This window comes from Hyperoodon ampullatus, assembly GCF_949752795.1.
Source record: "Hyperoodon ampullatus genome assembly, chromosome: 2".
Taxonomy (NCBI): Eukaryota; Metazoa; Chordata; class Mammalia; order Artiodactyla; family Ziphiidae; genus Hyperoodon; species Hyperoodon ampullatus.
This window is the reverse complement of record NC_136915.1, coordinates 142,301,690-142,321,596: the sequence shown is the minus strand read 5'-3', so window position 1 is coordinate 142,321,596 and position 19,907 is coordinate 142,301,690. Positions and strand designations below refer to the sequence as shown.

The 19,907-nt window shown below is 38.5% G+C and overlaps 1 protein-coding gene across 1 annotated transcript in view; it reads right to left on the bottom strand.

The window, feature by feature from the left end:
• The window catches only part of INTS7 (integrator complex subunit 7), a gene marked incomplete at its 5' end in the record, with an annotated part of 88,769 nt that overhangs the window by 858 nt on the left and 68,004 nt on the right, over positions 1 to 19,907 (bottom strand). The window contains 3 exons of the mRNA XM_079697432.1: positions 2,756 to 2,941; positions 4,307 to 4,405; positions 10,024 to 10,156. Coding sequence (XP_079553558.1) covers positions 2,756 to 2,941; positions 4,307 to 4,405; positions 10,024 to 10,156 — 418 coding nt within the window. The remainder of the gene's footprint in view (positions 1 to 2,755; positions 2,942 to 4,306; positions 4,406 to 10,023; positions 10,157 to 19,907) is intronic.

Here is a 19,907-nt window from a genome sequence, read left to right as displayed (position 1 = left end):
TCCATGAGAAAGGTAAACCTCCCTGCACCAAAAAAGAGAAGACTATCACCAGAGACTGGGAATCTATGTTGAGATGGATCTGTACAAACCAACCTAAGAAAATAACCCGTATCTTTGACTAGTCTCCCCCAATGCCCCAACAGATCTCCTAGTCATTTTACTTACTGTCCCTAGCTCCAAACCCTCTGTCTTGCTGTTTTGTCAGGAATTTATCATCCGTGTGTCTAAAAGGTATCTAAGCATTCTGTTCTGGTCACTTCTTCGGGTCTTCATCCTCCTGTGAAGACTCCCATATATATGTAAAATTCTAATAAAACTGGCATGCTTTTCTCCTGTTAATCTGCCTTAAGGTCAGTTCAATCTTAGGCCTAGCTGGAGACCCTAAGAGGGTAAAAGAGAAATTTCTCCTCCCCTCTCCTTGTTCACCCAACCCCAACTCCAATTCCCATCTTTCTTTAACCTGTGAAGAGATATTCTAAAGAAACTGGATGCAACCACCTGTTTCAGTGAGTTTAAAATCTGAAAGACTGAAAAAGAACATAATGCTATGCAAATATATGGTTTTTCCCCTCCTACCTACTCTGATTTTATATTACTTAAGTAATGTAGTGATTCTTCCCTCCTTTAACAAATTAACTTTAGAACTTGCATGTTGCTTACTTTAAAATCAGTGTCTTGTTCAGATGGGCAGTACAACTTATTATGAAACACAGATTTATGAATTCATTTATGTATTTAGCTAGATAGTCATACCTCTGTCCTTCAAAGAACAGAGTAACACCTGAAGGTGTATCTCTTCTTGTACCCAAGATGAAGTATGTCAAGAGAGACACTTATTCTAAGAATGCATATAGAGGTAATCAGAATGAATATTTGATTAGATTGCTCTATGTTTATGTGTGTATTTCTATTGTGTAATGAATTATATAAATGTGCCCTGAAGCTTCGTGTCTCAATAAGCAGTTATCATGAGGTCAGTTTTCCAGAGACACTGATCTGTAACATTAATGAAATGAAGTCACCACAAATTCAAGATCTTAAAATTATTTATAAGTCCTTTTTTGTTTGCGCATTCAACTTTTGTAGGATTTTTATTTCCCTAAAGAATATGCACACCAAACAAGAACTTCCTTAAAAGGACCAGAAATAGGCCTAGTAGGCAACCTGATCACTCTGAACGCATGATGCATTTTAAGTTGCAAACTCACTGCAAGTAACATTACAAAGCAATCATGTACTACCTGGCTTATTACGTCAGCTTCTTGACTTTAACCAGTGCCTCTTGAGAGGTAAGTCAACAATGAGAAGACCAGTAGTACTTCTCATCTTGAATGTTTTTTTTTAAAACAGCAGAAATCACTACTGTGATTTCTAGAACAAAGAGAATCATGGGTTACTGTTCTTTCAAACTCAAAATGAGCAGAGCTGCAGACAGGGATAAGTTGACTATGTAAGTTCTCCTTATGATCTTCTGTGACAACAGAGATCATTGAAACATAAGAGAGTTGTACTAAATACAGTAAATGATTTTTTTCATTATTCACCAAATATCTACTGAGTGGCTACATAAGGTGCCATGCTTTGTGCCCTCGAAGTCAAAAGAGAGGGAGAGAATGAAGGCTGAGCCTTCTCAGAGTGGGTACAGAGCCCCGGAGAGAGAGAGAAAGTTACCAAAGTAAGGAAAGTAGTGATGGCTTAAACCAGACCTTCCCTTGGCCTTTTAGCCTAAAACCACCAAAGAGAATAAAATGCTCTCATTTTATATCTTTACTGATACCCCTTTCCTTGCTCTGGACCTCAGTTCAAGGATGCCCACAAATAAACCCAGACATAACCAATTTGGACATTTAAACAACTCTGTTCATACAACTGCACTTGTTCACTTGTTCCATTTACTGTGAATAAACCACCAAGGAACTAGAAAGAGATGTCTAAAGAAAGGAACATTCTACATTTGGAACGTTAGTGTTTCATGGGCACAGATTCAGAATCTTAGTTTTGGCTAACAAAGCAAGCATGATTTTGGTTAACCTACCTCATGATTTCTCAAAGTAACAAATTTCTAGGGTTAAACCCTTAATGAAAGATTTTACTTCATCTGATCACTGTATGTCAATACAGTATACTTTTTTGGAACATGCTAAAATTTACTTAAAACAAAGGAAAAATAAATAGATGTGTTCTTTGGGGGTTAGGGAGAAGTTATTCCCCACTCCTGATGCTTCCCTCCATGTGGAAGGACCTTTCATTAGATGAACAGTACTGGTCTCTAGGGGAGAAGGTGCATCCTACTGATTGGTAAGTTGTGGGGTGGGGACTGAGCCTGGGGAGCTAAGCACCTTCTCTCTCCCTTCTTCTTTGGGCTTCAAGGTACTGCTCCTCCCAGTTTTATAGGGGCAGGCTCTTGTGTGTACTGGTGGAGGAGGCTGGTGGGAAAATTCAATTCAGAGCCACAAGGCTAGGCAGTCCTTGCTGCCAGGCACCTGAGCTAGGTTTCTCCCCAGCTCTAACAGTAGTGACACTCATATTTTGATCTCTGCCTGCCTGGATGCTTTGTCTATCAAATGGTTCGGGCAGGGAAAAGAGAAGTGTTGTTTATCAGCCCCCTTACACCGCAATACGTACTTTTAACTTATGTCCATCTGATCCCTTGGGAGGTATAACTACAATCTGCTTAACCATGAAAAACACTGGAAAACTTCCATCAATGAGTTGATAAAACCTGCATTACAACTCTGCCTCTTTTCTAAATTACCTTGTAGTCTTGTCCGGATTTACTCTGCAGTGTGGAAGAAACATTCAGACAGACAGACTGAATTTTGCGGAAGAGTCCTGGTTTAGATCCGTGCTGGACCACCCCCTCTACCTTCAGCGCCAGTTGCTGGTTATTCTGGACAGCAATGGGTTCAGCAGGGTTCCGGGGGGATGGTGACAGGGCAAGCTGGAAAGCCAACATTAAAATAAATGCTAACAACCAAAGGCAAACTTCCTTCCAACAAACATGTCTGTACTAATCATTGACTATAGATGTACACACACAGGCACACATACATACACACAGATACACACACACACAGACACACACACACACACACACACCCACAATGACCTGACTGTGCTGGGACAACCAGACAGATGTACCTTTAAAGTCAAGGGTTCCTTATCCCTAATGCCTCCTTTTCAATACCACTGTTTTTTTTTTTTTTTTTTTAACCCCTAGCCCCAGTTCTGTTTGAGGGGAACAGAGGATTAGAGGAATAGCAAGGGCACTGTTCTCCCAATTTCTGAGGTGGGGCATTTCTTTGACAATGAACCAACTCTAGTATGGAAATGCACTATATAAATTTTCATGTCCAGCTGCTGTCTCTATGGTCTTAGGTAATTTTAAATAAACTAAATTCAAATGTAAACGTAGAATTCTAGGATTACATACGCTATCAAGTCAGCATGGTATAAAAGTCAATTTCCGCAAATAAACCAAATGACATTTTTAACCTCTCAGCTTTTCTTTAAAAACATATTAAGAATCCTAAATACCCTTTAATTAAAGAAAGCTCAAATCTTGCTTAAATAAAAATACGGAAGAAATTGGGTCTTTCTGATAATGTTGTTGAGCCACTGAACCCTGAAGACATCTTACCTTAGGACTTCTCATCTATATAATCAATTTTCCTTGTTATTCAGGTCATTTTGAAACGGAATGCTCTATTATTTGTAATCAAAAACACTCAAATAGATGCAAAAGTGCACTGAAGACATTTACTGATAGGGATAATCCAGGGAATCTCTTACAAATGACAATTTCCCCCCTTTCCCAACAATTTCATTCTTTGAATCAAAATAGCTTTTGAATTTTGAGTGGCTTAAATATTTTAAAATAGTGACTCTACTCATTGCCCAGCTCCTCAAAATTTGTTATTTGTAGACAAAAGTGCTTTGGAGATAGGGCTGGTGATGTTTTACTGGACCTGATTCCTTCTAAGTTGGGTTTAAATAGTTTGATCAGACATGGACTCAGCTCAAGATCCTTGTGGGCTACTACGATGAACAGCACTCAACTCATTCTTGAAGACAGGGACAGAGCTCGAGGTACCCAAATGCCTGTCCCACTGCATTTGACACTATGAGGAAAGAAAGGAGAGGGTTTAACTCCCAAATCACTTGTTGAAGGGAGGAAAGGCTTACAACTGAAGAGTAGAAGTTCTGTCTAAACCAAAGGTAAGATCCTGAAGCAGAGCTATGCCCCCTATAATCTTCAGAAGAAGGTATTAAACTATATTAAACCTGATTGTTCTTCCTGTGTTACCTTGATGCTGGTAGACTGCAGTTTCTGGAAAAAATATCTCTGAAATGAAAGAGGAACTTTCAGCAAGGAAATGATGGCATTGCAGAGGCATGCTGTATGCTGGGGGAAAAAAAAGAAAAATCAAATGAAAATAAATTTCCAAATTTCATCAACAAAAATAGTTACTTTCAGGAAGAAGTGTAAAAACTACAAACGCTCATAAAATTACTACAAAAGTACACACCAATCAGGTTAGGAGACATAACACTCAGGAACTGCATACATTTATCAAATCACTCATGTCAAGGAGGACAATTACAGATTTTTACTTTATTCTGAAATATATTCAATAAAAAATGACAGAGAAAACCCACACTCTTCAAGACCAAGCAATGTGCAAAGTTTGCGTTTCTATAGAGCTTAGAGCTACTAGACATATACAGTTATTTTAGATACTAAAATATAAAGTAACTATCACGTGACAAAATATGATAAAAAGCATGTATACGGTAAAAAATCAGAGCAAAATATTGACATCTGAGGCTCGAGTCCAAATCCCCGTGGAACCTTGGCTTGGAACTGCCTCATTCTTCATCCCATCTCTACCAGGTGGCCTCCCTGTCCATGTGGCCATGAGTCTCCAGAGAGAGAGCAACGGTGGAAACTTACTGGAATTCAGATTACAGATTACCATATAGTCCAACTTTATAGATCACTGAAACTTAAATAAAACACCTTCTTTCTAAAATCTATTTCACAAATTTAACTGAGTTTTGAAAATCCCAGCTTAACTGCAGAGGAATAGAACTACTCTAACGAATCTTTCGAGTCTTAGTGAAAGGGGTCATAGAACCAGAATTTAAGAATTCAAAGATTTTATTTATTTATTTATTTTATTTTAACTACTTTCTTGAGGTACCACTGACATGCAAAAACCTGGACATATTTAATGCATACTACTTAATCAGTTTGGAGATAAGTATACACCTGTGATACCACCAAATATATTTTAAAGATCACCCAGTCTAACCCTCAATTTTGCTGATGACACAGGTCACCCAGACAGCTAATGGAACAAGCTGGGACTGGAACCTAGGTCACCTGACTAGGTCACTCAGTGATTTTGTTTTATTTCATCAATGATTTGCAAACTTAATAGAAAAAAAAATTACAGTACTGGAACACCTGTAACTTTGGGTGACCCAGAACCATTCCTGCTTGGTCTACCATCCCCACCTCAGTCTACTCCTCTCTCAGTGGCCCCCAAAATACCATAGGCTGAAAACTATTCCACTATACAATGCTGTCTGTCCTTTTAAGTTCCTGCTTCCAAGCAGGGTATCACCTAGTGCCTCTGCTATAAACATTTTTAAAAAGTAGGGCATTAAGGCTAAAAGCCAGAAGAATCCATTCCTCATTGGTTTCAGATTACTGAACATTCTGTGCCTGACAGACTCCTAATATAAATGCCAGGTCTATTACTTGAGATAACCACAACACAGATTTAGAGACACTGGGTCTACTCAGGTTTAACTGCTAAAACAGCACTATTCATCTTCTTGCAACAAGGGATCTGAGATGCGTTTGCCCGGACATCCTACTTGTGGTGGAACCTTTGATGCCACAACAGTATTTAAGGAGAGAAACATCTTTAAAGGATGGACTTAGAGGACCACAAGTGACCTCAGGCTGTTCCCAGGCAAAAAGGTACCATTTTCCCTTTTAAAAGAATAGATGCAGATTTTGCAATTCCCCACTGGGAAAGGAGGACTGCCTCTGAGACCACTAGCCCCTTGGGCACACTTCAACACATATGTTAGTTGCAGATTACTATCAAAGTACCAGTCTGGAGATGTGAAATCACATATCATGATCAGTAAATCGGTAAGAGGACTATCCCATCATGAATACTACCTTCATTGCCAAACCGAACACTTTTCAGCCTTTGTATTTTTTGACACTTCTGTGGCACCTGATAATGCTCTTTTTCCATGAAATTCCACTTAACGGCCCCTGCCCTCACTTCTGATTCTTCCCTTCTCCATCTTCTTTCCTAAGATTCTCTTCCTTTGTATGTTCCTTCAGTGTTGATGCTCTCCTTAGTCCTTTTGTCTTCTCAGTCCATTTGTTCTTCACAGGCAGTTTTCTTCACTCCCAGGACTTTTAAGAATCTATATGCTCATGACACCTCAACTTTACATGCATCCCAGCCTGTCTCCTTCTGACACCAAACCTGTTATCTAACTGCCAATGTTTAACATGTTTAAAAATGAAACCACCTGGGCTTCCCTGGTGGCGCAGTGGTTGAGAGTCCGCCTGCCGATGCAGGGGACACGGGTTCGTGCTCCGGTCCGGGAAGATCCCACATGCCGCGGAGCGGCTGGGCCCGTGAGCCATGGCCGTTGAGCCTGCGCATCCGGAGCCTGTGCTCCGCAATGGGAGAGGCCACAACAGTGAGAGGCCCACATACCTCAAAAAAAAAAAAAAAAAAAAAAAAAAAAAATGAAACCACCTTCTTCCACTATCCCTCTGTATTCTGTCTCAGTCAAGGATCAACCATTTGTGTACCTGGTCACCTAAGCTGGAAACCCAGAGGTTATGTCTCCATCCTCTCACATCTAATTTAAAGAAAACAAAAAACAAACAAAAAACCAAAACCAAGCCTTGAAAATATTACACCTGAATAATCTTTCTTATGTATCTGTTCTTCTCATTCTTGCTCCCACTTTATCAATTTGGCCCCTACCTTGGATTACTGCAGAAGTCTTGTAACCACTCTTCTTTTCTTTAATTTCATGCCTTCCAGGCCATTATCTGTTCTGTTTCTACATAATAGTGTACAGTCTTAGCTTAACCACTTCTCTCCCACACCCATTTAAAATTCCTAAAGAGTGCCCCTATTGTCTATGGGATAAAGTCCAAACTCCTTAAGACTGTGTTAAAAGACTTTTGTCATCTGGTCTCCACCGACCTCTCTAGTCCCGAGCCTGCACATTATGCTGCAGCAATAACACACTGTTCCCAGGAGACATCATGCTATTTCATGCTCCGCTTTTTTTTTTTTTTTTTAATTTATTTATTTATGGCTGCGTTGGATCTTCATGGCTGCTTTGGATCTTCGTTGCTGCACGTGGGCTTTCTCTAGTTGTGGCGAGCGGGGGCTACTCTTCGTTGCGGTACGCGGGCTTCTCATTGAAGTGGCTTCTCTTGTTGCAGAGCACTGGCTCTAGGTTTGCAGGCTTCAGTAGTTGTGGAACGTAGGCTCAGTAGTTGTAGCTCGCGGGCTCTAGAGCACAGGCCCAGTAGCTGTGGCGCAGGGGCTTAGTTGCTCTGCAGCACGTGGGATCTTCCTGGACCAGGGCTCGAACCCATGTCCCCTGCTTTGGCAGGTGGATTCTTAACCACTGTGCCACCAGGGAAGTCCTCATGCCTCTGCTTTTGAACATGTTCTCTGCCTGAAGTTCTCTACACCTCCTTATCTGCCTGAAAAACTCATATGCAAATACCTTTTCTCTCTGATGTGCACCCTCACCCCATTTCCCCTGTCCTTTGACATGAATTACTTTCTCTTTTGTGCTACAACTCTACTTTGTGCAGACCTCTATTACTGCACATATATTGTATGGTATTTGTTTACAAAATCTTTCTTATCAGACTATGGACAACTTGAGGGAAGAGCCTCTTTGTAATTTTTCTATTCACAGGATTCAATAAATACTTGTTAAACTGAATTTTGGGTTCAGAAAGTATCAAATCTATAAAATACAATTTGGAAAGGGGGAAAAGGGAATCAACATTTATTAACCACTCCTTATATGCCAGGCCAGGCACTGTGCCAGGCATTAGGCATTATTCCATTTAAACTTCACAAAAACCCTATGAGGTAGATATTTTTCCATATCATAGAAAAGGGTATTAGAAATTTGTCTAAAATCATGCCTGCTGAGTGGCAGAGGTAGAATTTGACCCTCTGTATTGTGTACCTACTGGGCAGAAAATTCCCATTCTTTCCATTAGATGCAGTGGATTGAACTCTATCAAACTCAAGGTACTATCTGGCATCTATTTAATTTCCTAGGGTGGAGCTTAGAGGAAATACATGTAAATAATTTAATCAATGTCTCACATAAATATGTCTACTTCCTACAAAGATAATCTTTACAATCTTCCTTAGCAACCAATCTCAGTATCAAATAGCTACCTGTGTCATTTCAATTCAGCAAATATGTATTGACAATCTTACGTGGAAAGCAGTGTGCAAAGGAAATTATCTAACCTTAAAATCTAATTTAACTCTTTAATGACACATCCTGTCAATTTCTTCTAGAATACCTGATAAATGGTGAGTTCAGAATGAGAACAGCAGGAGGCAGAAGAGAGCTACAGGAAATACCAGTATCCAATGTGTAGGCAGGGCAAGAGAAACTCTCCAAGGTGTAAAGTTCAAAGACAGTGCTATGGACTGAATGTGCTGTTGTCTCTAAATTCACATGTTGAAGCCCTAACTCCCAATGTGTTGATATTTGGAGGAGGGTCTTTGGGAGGTCATTAAGTTTAGATGAGGACATGAGGGTGCGGCCCCTGTGATGGGATCAGTGCCCTTATAAGAAGAGAAGGAGAGAAGAGAGCCCCTCTCTCTCCAACATGTGAGAACACAGGAAGAAAGCAGCAGCTGGCAAGCCAGCGAGAGACCCCACACCACAAAACAAATTGGTTGGCACCCTGAGTCTGGACTTCCCAGCCTCTAGAATTGTAAGAAATGTCTGTTGTTTAAGCCACTATGTCTATTTATAGGAACCTGAGCTCAATACAACACTGGAGAATGGCCAGACAGAGAGGAGGAAATCTGGGTGAGAGTGTCAGTCTGTCCTGTGACTGGGAAGTCAGGGGATAAACAGCAGGTGTTCAACAGTGCCAAAGGTATCAGATTCAGTAGGCTAAGTGGACATGAGTATTAAAGGACAGCAGTAGCATCACCTGGCAGGAACTGATTTACTGATAGTCAGAAAATAAGCCCAGTTCTTTCTATTTTAATTGGCCAATAGTTTTCAACCCTGGTGGCATGACAGAATCACCTGGGAGCTTTTAAAAATACCTAATGTCTGGGCCTCGCAGAGATTCAAAGATAACTGGTCTGGGTGGGGCCTGGATATTGATTTTTTTTAAAAATAGCTTCCAAAGTGATTCTAATGTGTAGCCAAGGTTGAGAACAATTGCAACTTTAGTTAAATTGTTAAAAAAGGAAAAATAAAAGTTTTATCTGCGTTCTGGTAGAGCAGATTTGACATGTTAGTGTGACTATGTAGCAGCTACAGATGTGCTAAGTGCTTTCATGGATTATCTTATTTCATCCTCACAACAATACTATGATGTAGGTACTGTACTAACCCTGTTACAAAACAGGCACAGAGGGGGGCTTCCCTGGTGGCACAGTGGTTGAGAGTCCGCCTGCTGATGCAGGGGACATGGGTTCGTCCCCTGGTCCGGGAGGATCCCACATGCCGCGGAGCGGCTGCGCCCATGGGCCATGGTCGCTGAGCCTGTGCTCCGCAACGGGAGAGGCCACAACAGTGAGAGGCCCCTGTACCGCAAAAGACAAACAAACAAACAAACAAAAACAGGCACAGAGGAAACAGTCACAGAGAGGTTAATGTGTTGAAGTCACACACAGTAAGTGCCAGAGACAGATAAAAACTCACTTCCACGTAATAAAACTCAATAAAACAAATGTGACTTGCCATATAAGAAACAGGGGTATATTTCCGATTGAGTGATTCCACCTCCTCCAAGACATGATTATATACAGACATCATTCTTCTCTCATATTCACTATCAGCATGGGCTGCTCCTGTAGATCCATATTCCTGGAAACTGAAGTCAAAAAATAATATCAATCAATCAACCAAAATAGTGACTAATTTTTTTTTTTTTTTTTTTTTTTTGCGGTACGCGGGCCTCTCACTGCTGTGGCCTCTCCCGCTGCGGAGCACAGGCTCCAGACGTGCAGGCTCAGCGGCCATGGCTCATGGACCTAGCTGCTCCGTGGCATGTGGGATCTTCCCGGACCGGGGCATGAACCCGTGTCCCCTGCATCGGCAGGCAGACTCTCAACCACTGAGCCACCAGGGGAGCCCAATAGTAACAAATTTAATGTCAAAATGTGTCAGGTACTTTCCACACACTCTCATTTAATCTTTGAAATAATGAAGTAGGCACTGTTACTTCCATTTCACAGATGAGAAAACTGAGGCTCAGAGATGTTAAGTAATTCGCCTTCAGTCACACAACTAGTAAGCGACAAACTAGAATTCAAATCCAGACCGGACTTCAAATTATACAAGTCTTAATCACTTTGGTTGTTAGCTAGTATAAAAATGTTTAATTAAACCTTGTCCCTGCCATGAGGTGAAAGAGACATAAGGCATTTGAAAAGGTAAACTATCAATAAAGTCAGCAGACAAGTGCCAAATAACCAGTAAAGATATGCAAGTAATCAGAATATAGAGGGAGCTGAGGAATGCCACACAAGAGATCGGTCTTGGAAAAATCACTACGCAAGTAGCATGGATAAGATTTGAAGAGATGGAAAGTTCGGAGGGCATTCATAACTGGAGAAATGGCATGAATCTAAAGAAAGCAGGTGAAATGCACAAGAATGTTCAGCAGAGAAGTAGCATATAGAGCATGCTGGAAAAAGTTTTACCTAGATTTCTTTTTTTTCTACTGCCTCAAACCCAAAGACATTTCTGAAAGTATTTCTAAATGGGAAAAGGTGGCAAACTCCTGCATTCTAACTAAACTTCAAGAGGGCTATTTGAAAATGCAATATAGGTAACTTAACTATGTTGGGTGAACACTTCTTATTATTCCCTTATTATCCTTTTAACGCCTACTATGTGCAAGGTACTTCAGCTGGGTACTTTACATAGGTTTTCATTTAACCATTACAACCACTCTAAGAGACAGGCATTATTACTTACCTATAGTTTATGCATATGTGGTTCAGGGAGATGAAAGAACATGTCTATATTCATACGCACTCCTAGCTGTATGTACATGTGTATCTGCCTGGCTCCAAAGCTTTGTTCCCTACTCTGTACTATATTTTAAGTTCTACTAAAACAAGAACTGAACCTCATTTAGTGATAGACTTTGAGGAAAACTATACCACACAATAAAGCATAAAGATTTAAAAGTCTCTGACAAAGTGACCTGCCAATAAAAGGGTATAAAATCAGAATATACTGTTCCACCCTCTACAAAAGGAGTATTCCTTTATTTATTTTTAATAAACTTTATTGAGATATAAGTTACAAAGTCGTAAAAATGCACCCTTCCTAGTCAATCCCTACTTGTGGCCCCCAGCAACCAGATTAGCTTTCTATCACTGTAAATAAGATGTTTCCTAATACTGGATATAAGCAATCATACTATATATAATATTTTGTGTCTGGTTTCCTTTATAGCACAACATTTTTGAGTCATTAATGTGTTTTGCATATTTCAACAGGTCATCCATTTATATTGCTGAGTAATATTCCACTGTATGAACATACTACAATTTATCTACCCACTCACCTGTTGACACATTTGGCTCTTTCCAGTTTTTGTTGTTACAAATAAAGCTGCTAAGAAAATCTGTGTACAGGTCTCTGTGGAAATATGTTTTCATTTCTCTTAAGTAAGTAGAAATAGAACTGGTGGTCATATGGTAACTGCCAAACAGTGTTCCAAAGTGGGTGAATCATTTTGCAGTCCCCAAAATGTATGAATTCAAGCTCTTCCACATCTAATATTTGGTATTAAAGGGCTTTTTAACTTTAGCTATTCTAGTGGGTGTTAGTTGTATCTCACTGTGATTTTAATTTGTATTTTTCTGATACCTAATGATGTTAAGCATCTTTTCATGTGCTTATTGGAATTAACATATCTTCTTTGTTGAAGTGTCTGTTCAAATCTCTTGTCAATTCTTAAAAATTGGGTTATCTTGAGTTGAATGGTTTTCTTAATATTCTGATAGAATATGTTTGAGAATATTTCACCCTGCAACCAATCTTTTCATTTTCTTAATGGCATCTTTCAAAGAGCAGAAGTTTAAATTTTTAAATCCAATTAAACAAATTTTTCTGTACAGTACTGCTGTTTGTGTCCTGAAAAAATCCTTGCTGAGCTCAAGGTCATGAAGATTTTCTCCCAAGTAGCATTCTAGAAAGTTTAGAATTTTATCTTTTACAGTTTGATCTGTGATACACTTGGAATTAATTTTTATGTATGGTGTGAGGTAAGGCCAAGATTCTTTCCCCCCTATACAGCGTGTTCCAGCACAATCTGTTGAAAAAACAGATTGTTATCTTTGTCAAAAATCAAGTAATACTCCTATGTAACTATTTTGGTCTCTCCATTCTACCCTCAAGCCCATATCACATTGTCTTAATTACTGGAGCTTTATACTAAGTCTTGAAATCCTTAGCAAGTCCTCGACTTTAGTTTTTCCTTTATATTACAATATGGTGAATTACACTGATTGTTTTTCTAATATCAAACCTAGAATTTCCAGAATAAACCCTACTTGGTCTTAATGTATTATCCTTTAGAGTTTTGTTAGGTTCAATTTGTACATGTTTTGTTAAAGATTTTTAAGTCTATGTAGAATATTTGAATTTTTCCTGTTCACCTCAACTATCACATTTATTGGCAAAAAGTTATTTATTCCTTTAATATGCTTTTAATACCTATGGGATTTATGATGGTACTCTTATTTCATTTCTAATATTGGTAATTTATGTTCTCTTATTTCCTTGTTCAGAGTAGCTAGTTTTATCAACTTTATTGATCTTTTCAAAGAGCCAGCTTTTGGTTTCATTGACTTTCTCTACTGTTTATTTATAATTCACTGATTAGCATTCTCATCTTTACTATTTCTTTCCTTCTAATTACTTTGAGTTTAATTTGCTCTTTTTCTTGCTTTAATACGATAGAAACTAATGTTATTACTTTTAAACTTTCTTTTGTGTGTGTATGTATGCATTTAAAGTTATAAATTTCCCTCTAAGAGCTCTGTTTTAACTGCATCACACAAGTTTTGATATGTCGTGTTCTCATTTTCATTCGGTTTAACTTACTTTCTAATTTCCCTTGTGATTTTTTTTTTTTTTTTTTTGCGGTACGCGGGCCTCTCGCTGTTGTGGCCTCTCCCGTTGCAGAGCACAGGCTCCGGACGCGCAGGCTCAGCGGCCATGGCTCACGGGCCCAGCCGCTCCACGGCATATGGGATCCTCCCGGACCGGGGCACGAACCCGTATCCCCTGCATTGGCAGGCGGACTCTCAACCACTGCGCCACCAGGGAGGCCCTCCCTTGTGATTTTTTGACCAATTGGAATGTTTAGAAGTCTTGTTTAATTCCTAAACATTTAGGGATTGTCCAGAGATGATTTTCTAATTTAATTCTATCAGATAACATATTCTACGTAGTTTCAATGCTTTTACATTTACTAAGAATTGTTTTGTAGCCCAGCATATGGTTTACTTTGGTAAATTTTCCAAATGCACTTGGAAAGAATGTGTATGCTGCTGTTGGTAGGGCACACAGGTCAATTAGGTCAAGTTGGCTGGTAGTGTTATTCAAGTCCTCTATATCCTAAGAAATCTTCTGCAAGTTGTTCTAGTAATTATTCAGAGGGGAGTGTTAGAAACTCCAACCATAATTTGTGGATTTATTTCTCCTTTCAGTTGTCAGTTTTTGCTTCGTATATTTGGAAGATCTGTCACTAAGTATTTAAATGTTTAGAATTATGTCTTCTTGGGCTCCCCTGGTGGCGCAGTGGTTGAGAATCCACCTGCCGATGCAGGGGACACGGGTTCGTGCCCCGGTCTGGGAAGATCCCACGTGCTGCAGAGCGGCTAGGCCCGTGAGCCATGGCCGCTGAGCCTGTGCGTCCGGAGCCTGTGCTCCGCAACGGGAGAGGCCACAACAGTGAGAGGCCCGTGTACCGCAAAAAAAAAAAAAAAAAAAGAATTATGTCTTCTTGATGAATTGATCCCCTATTATGGTAAAATGTAGCTCTTTATCAAGTCTTTGTCCTGAAGTCCACTTTGTATGATACTGTCATGCCAGTTTTTAGGGTTCCTTTTCCATCCTTTCGTTTACTTTTAATATATTTGTATCTTTGTATTTAAAGTGGGTTCACACAAATGGTCACCGTATCTTTGATAAAGAAGGCAGGAATATACAATGGAGAAAAGACAGCCTATTCAGTAAGTGGTGCTGGGAAAACTGGACAGCTACATATAAAAGACTGAAATTAGAACACTTCCTAACACCATACACAAAAATAAACTCAAAATGGATTAAAGACCTAAACGTAAGGCCAGACACTATAAAACTCTTAGAGGAAAACATAGTCAGAACACTCTATGACATAAATCACAGCAAGATCCTTTTTGACCCACCCCCTAGAGTAATCCTTTTTGACCCACCCCCTAGAGTAAAAACAAAAAAAAAACCAAATGAGACCTAATGAAACTTAAAAGCTTTTGCACAGCAAAGGAAACCATAAACAAGACAAAAAAGACAACCCTCAGAATGGGAGAAAATATTTGCAAATGAAGCAACTGACAAAGGATTATCTCCAAAATATACAAGCAGCTCCCGCAGCTCAATATCAAAAAAACAAACAACCCAATCCAAAAATGGGCGGAAGACCTAAATAGACAATTCTCCAAAGAAGATACACAGATTGCCAATAAACACATGAAAGGATGTTCAACACCACTAATCATTAGAGAAATGCAAATCAAAACCACAAGGAGGACTACTGGGCATATACCCAGAGAAAACCAGAATTCAAAAAGACACATGCACCCCAATGTTCACTGCAGCACTATTTACAATAGCCAGGTCATGGAAGCAACCTAAACACCCATCGACAGATGAATGGATAATGAAGTTGTGGTACATATATACAATGGAATATTACTCACCCATAAAAACGAACGAAATTGAGTCATTTGTTAAGACATGGATGGATCTAGAGACCGTCATACAAAGTGAAGTAAGTCAGAAAGAGAAAAACAAATATCGTATATTAACACATGTATGTGGAACCTAGAAAAATGGTACAGATGAACCGGTTTGAAGGGCAGAAGTTGAGACATAGATGTAGAGAACAAACGTATGGACACCAAGGGGGGGAAAACCCCGGGGGGTGGGGATGGTGATGTTTTGAATTGGGCGATTGGGGTTGACATGTATACATTGATGTGTAGAAAATTGATGACTAATAAGAATCTGCTGTATAAATAAAAATAATAATAAAAAAAGCAGATGATTAATACTTAAAAAAAAAAACCACAAGGAGGTATCACCGCACACCAGTCAGAATGGCCATCATCAAAAAATCTACAAACAATAAATGCTGGAGAGGGTAGGGAGAAAAGGGAACCCTCTTGCACTGTTGGTGGGAATGTAAATTGATAGAGCCACTATGGAGAACAACATGGAGGTTCCTAAAAAACTAAAAATAGAACTACCATATGACCCAGCAATCCCACTACTGGGCATATACCCTGAGAAAACCATAATTCAAAAAGAGACATGTACTACAATGTTCATTGCAGCACTATTTACAATAGCCAGGAAATGGAAGCAACCTAAATGTCCATCGACAGATGAATGGACAAAGAAGATGTGAGACATATATACAATGGAATATTACTCAGCCATAAAAAGAAACGAAATTGAGTTATTTGTAGTGAGGTGGATGGACCTAGAGGCTGTCATACAGAGTGAAATAAGTCAGAAAGAGAAAAACAAATACCGTATGCTAACACATATATATGGAATCTAAAAAAAAATGGTTCTGATGAACCTAGGGACAGGACAAGAATAAAGACGCAGACAAGGAGAATGGACTTGAGGACACGGGGAGGGGGAAGGGTAAGCTGGGAGGAGGTAAGAGAGTAGCATTGACATATATACACTACCAAATATAAAACAGATAGCTAGTGGGAAGCAGCAGTATAGTAGGGAGATCAGCTCAGTGCTTTGTGACCACCTGGAGGGGTGGGATAGGGAGGGTGGGAGGGAGACACAAGAGGAAGGTGATATGGGGATATATGTATACATATGGCTGATTCACTTTTTTAAACAGCAGAAACTAACACAACATTGTAAAGCAATTATACTCCAATAAATATGTTTAAAAAATAAAAAAATAAGCAGCCCACAAAACCTCATAATAAACCTATGAATTAAGATGAAATATAAATAAATAAATAAATAATAAAGTGGGTTACTTGTGGTAAGCTTATAGTTGGGTTTTGCTTTTTTAGCTGTATGATAATCTCTTTACTTAGAGTAAGACTATCTACATTTATTGTAATAACTTATGACTGGGTATAAATCTACTATTTTGTGATTTGTTTTCTACTTTTTTCATCTGTTCACTGTTTTTTTTTTTCCCTTCTCTTCCCCTGCCTTCTTTTGGATTAACTGAGGTTTTTTTTTTAAAGTATTCCATTTTACCTCCTCTATTGGCTTATTTATTTTCTAGTGGTTGCTCTAGAGTTTATTCATCCTCCATTACCACAACTTATCTTCAAATAATATATACTTGATGTAAAATGTAAGAATCTTACTACTGTATTAATTCCAACCCCCACCCCTGTCATTTGTCTCACGTCACACATTTTACTTCTACGTGTAATAAACTCCCAAATGCATTGTTATTTTTTTCTAAATGGGCAATATTTTTTTAAAAAAGTAAAAAATGAGGAAAGTCTTTTTTATTTACTCACATATTTACCATTCCTAGTGTTCTTCTTTGTAGATCTGAATTTACATCTCAAATAATTTTTCTTCAGCCTGAAGAACTTCCTTTAACATTTCTTATAGTACAGGTCTAGGTCTGCTGGTAACAAATTTTCTCAGATTTTGTCTGAAAATGTCTTTATTTAGTCTTAATTATTCAAGGGTATTTTTACTGAATATAGAATACTAGGTTAACTTTGTTTTTTCTTTCAGGACTTTAAAGATGTTGCTTCACCTGTCTTCTGGCTTGCATTATTTCTGATAAGAATTAGTAAAAAATTCTTATTTTTATTCCCTTCTACATAGTCTTTTTTCCTTGACTGCTTTATATTTTTCTTTATTACTGGTTTTCAGCAATTTGATTATAATGTGTGCCTTGTGATTTTCTTTATGTTTATGCCACTCTGGGTTCGTTAAGCTTCTTGGATTTGTGGGTTTATATTTTTAATTAAACATGAACATTTTTCAGCCACTTAAAATATTTTTCTGTCCCTTGTTCCCCTCCTTCTAAGATTTCCAGTTACATGCATAGTAGTAGAAATGACACTGTCTCACTGGCAATTTTAACTTTGTTCACTTTTTCAGTCTTTTTTCTTTCACTGTCCAATTCGGATAATTTCTATTGCTATGTCTTTAAGTTCACTAATCTTTTCTTTTGCTGTATTTAACCTATTGTTAAACCCAACCTAATCAACCTTGAATTCTATGTTCATCAAAACTATCTTTCAAAAATAAAGGCAAAATCAAGATATTTCATTTTTATGCTCTAGAAGTTCCATTTTCTTTTTACACTTTTAAATTTGTTCATTATCTTCTACCTTTAAAATTTTGAAAATACTAACAGTACTAAAATACTATTTTAAAGTCCAAGTCTGTTAATTCCATCATCTGTCATTTGTGAGTCTTTTGTCTAATTGGCTGAATTTTCTCTTGGTTATTTGTCACATCTTCCAGCTTCTTCTCATGACCAGTAATTTTTGATTGGATGCTAAAATTGTGGACCTTATACATTTGAGTTTTTGGATTTTGTTGTCTTCAAAGGAAGTTAAGATTTTGTTTTGGCGGACAGCCATTACTTGTCATAATCCTGACTCTTTGAAGGATTACTTAAGCTTCGTTAGGACAGGTCTAGACTAGTCTTCACTTTAGGGCTAGTTTAGCTTGATTACTAAGGTGGTGTGACCCTTCTTGTGTCTCTTCTGAATGCCTTGAGTGTTCAATTAGGTTTCTACAGTTTGGCCGGTTGGAACTCAAACATTTCTCAGCTCTGCATAAGCTCTGGGAACTGTTCAGTTTACAGCTTCCTGGTAATTATTCCCTCCCTAGTAGCTGTTTTTTGCCTGGCCTTGTGGGATTTCACCTTATATATGTACAGCTTAGCATTCAGCTAAAGATTCATAGCAGTCTTCCTCTGGAAAGCTTCCTCCACCCCTGTACTTGGCCTGCAAATTGTAGCTTCCTCTGTTCTCTGAACCCTGATATCTATCTCTTCAACTAAGCAAGACCACCATGTTTTACTTTGGTTACTCCTCCCTGAAAGGCAGTCTAAAAAGTGCCTCCAGGCAGAGGAAAGCAAGGACTAGTGTAAAGTTTACCTTATTTATGTCCCTTCCCTGAGGGATTACATTCCTGGTCTCCCTGTTGTCCAATGTCTGAGAACAGCTAAACTTATATTTAAACTTGCATATTTTATCCAGGTTTCTAGTTGTTTACAATAGAAGGAAAAGTCCCATACTTGAATGGCTTCATGACCAGAAGCCATTCCATTATATTTTAGGCAGTAAAAATAAAGGTTAAGTGCAAAGCTAGAATAGAAAAATGTAAAGGACAAGCATCTCAAAATATTTTTTCTTAATAATCCTAAAAAGTTGGTATGAGCTAGATAATAACATTTATAATTATAAACATAAATCCCAACATATCCCACACCTACTGATACTGGCTCAAGCACAATGTTAGCTGCTAGAGATACGAAGTTGGATAAGACAAGGTCTCTTCTCCCCAAAAACCTTCTAGGCTATGAAAGATATACACAGATTTTTGTAAAAACTATAGTGAATTTTATCAGTGTCATGCTTCACTCTCTTGAGGCTCTTTTTAGCAGCAGGTCCTTCTTTATATGAAAGGCACAAAATATATAGTATCAAGAAGAGAAGTTTCAGAAGGAATCTACTCTTTGCAGTTGTACACCAGTACGACTGAAACCTAGAGAGCTCTCCTTCAAGGTACAATCTTTCTTTTCCAATTTTTCATTGCTAGGAAGGGCAAAGGCTAGGGGAGTGGGTTTAGGGGATAAAACGGGATGGAGAAGAGTGAAGAAAGGTGGTAGGAAGTGGAGAGGGTGACAGTGAGAGTAGCATTTGAGAGCTGGCTAGATAACTCCCTTCACCCCATCTCTGCTGACAATGTGTTAAAAAAATCAATCAAGAAAAATACTAATTTCTCTTATGTCAACCAACAGTACAATGACATTTGTGTGCTATGAGGTAAAATGAGTATGGCATAATCAGAAATGGCGTGAGCCTGGAAGTATCAATTAACTGGTAAAGACTGTGAAAAATATGGAGGTTAGAGAACATTTTGAAATTTAAAAGGGAGAAGCTTAAAAAATCAAAACAAAACAAAAACACTGGAAGTCTAAGGGGAAAATGAACATAGTTCAAAGAAGGATAAATGGAAAAATAAGTAAAAATTAGTATGTCATCGAAATATTAAAATGAATCAGATGAGTTAAAAAAAAATAGCTAAGTGGCCTAGTCTGAGAGTAGATAGCACTTTAAAACAGAAGGAAAGGATTTTGGTACTGCCTTGGA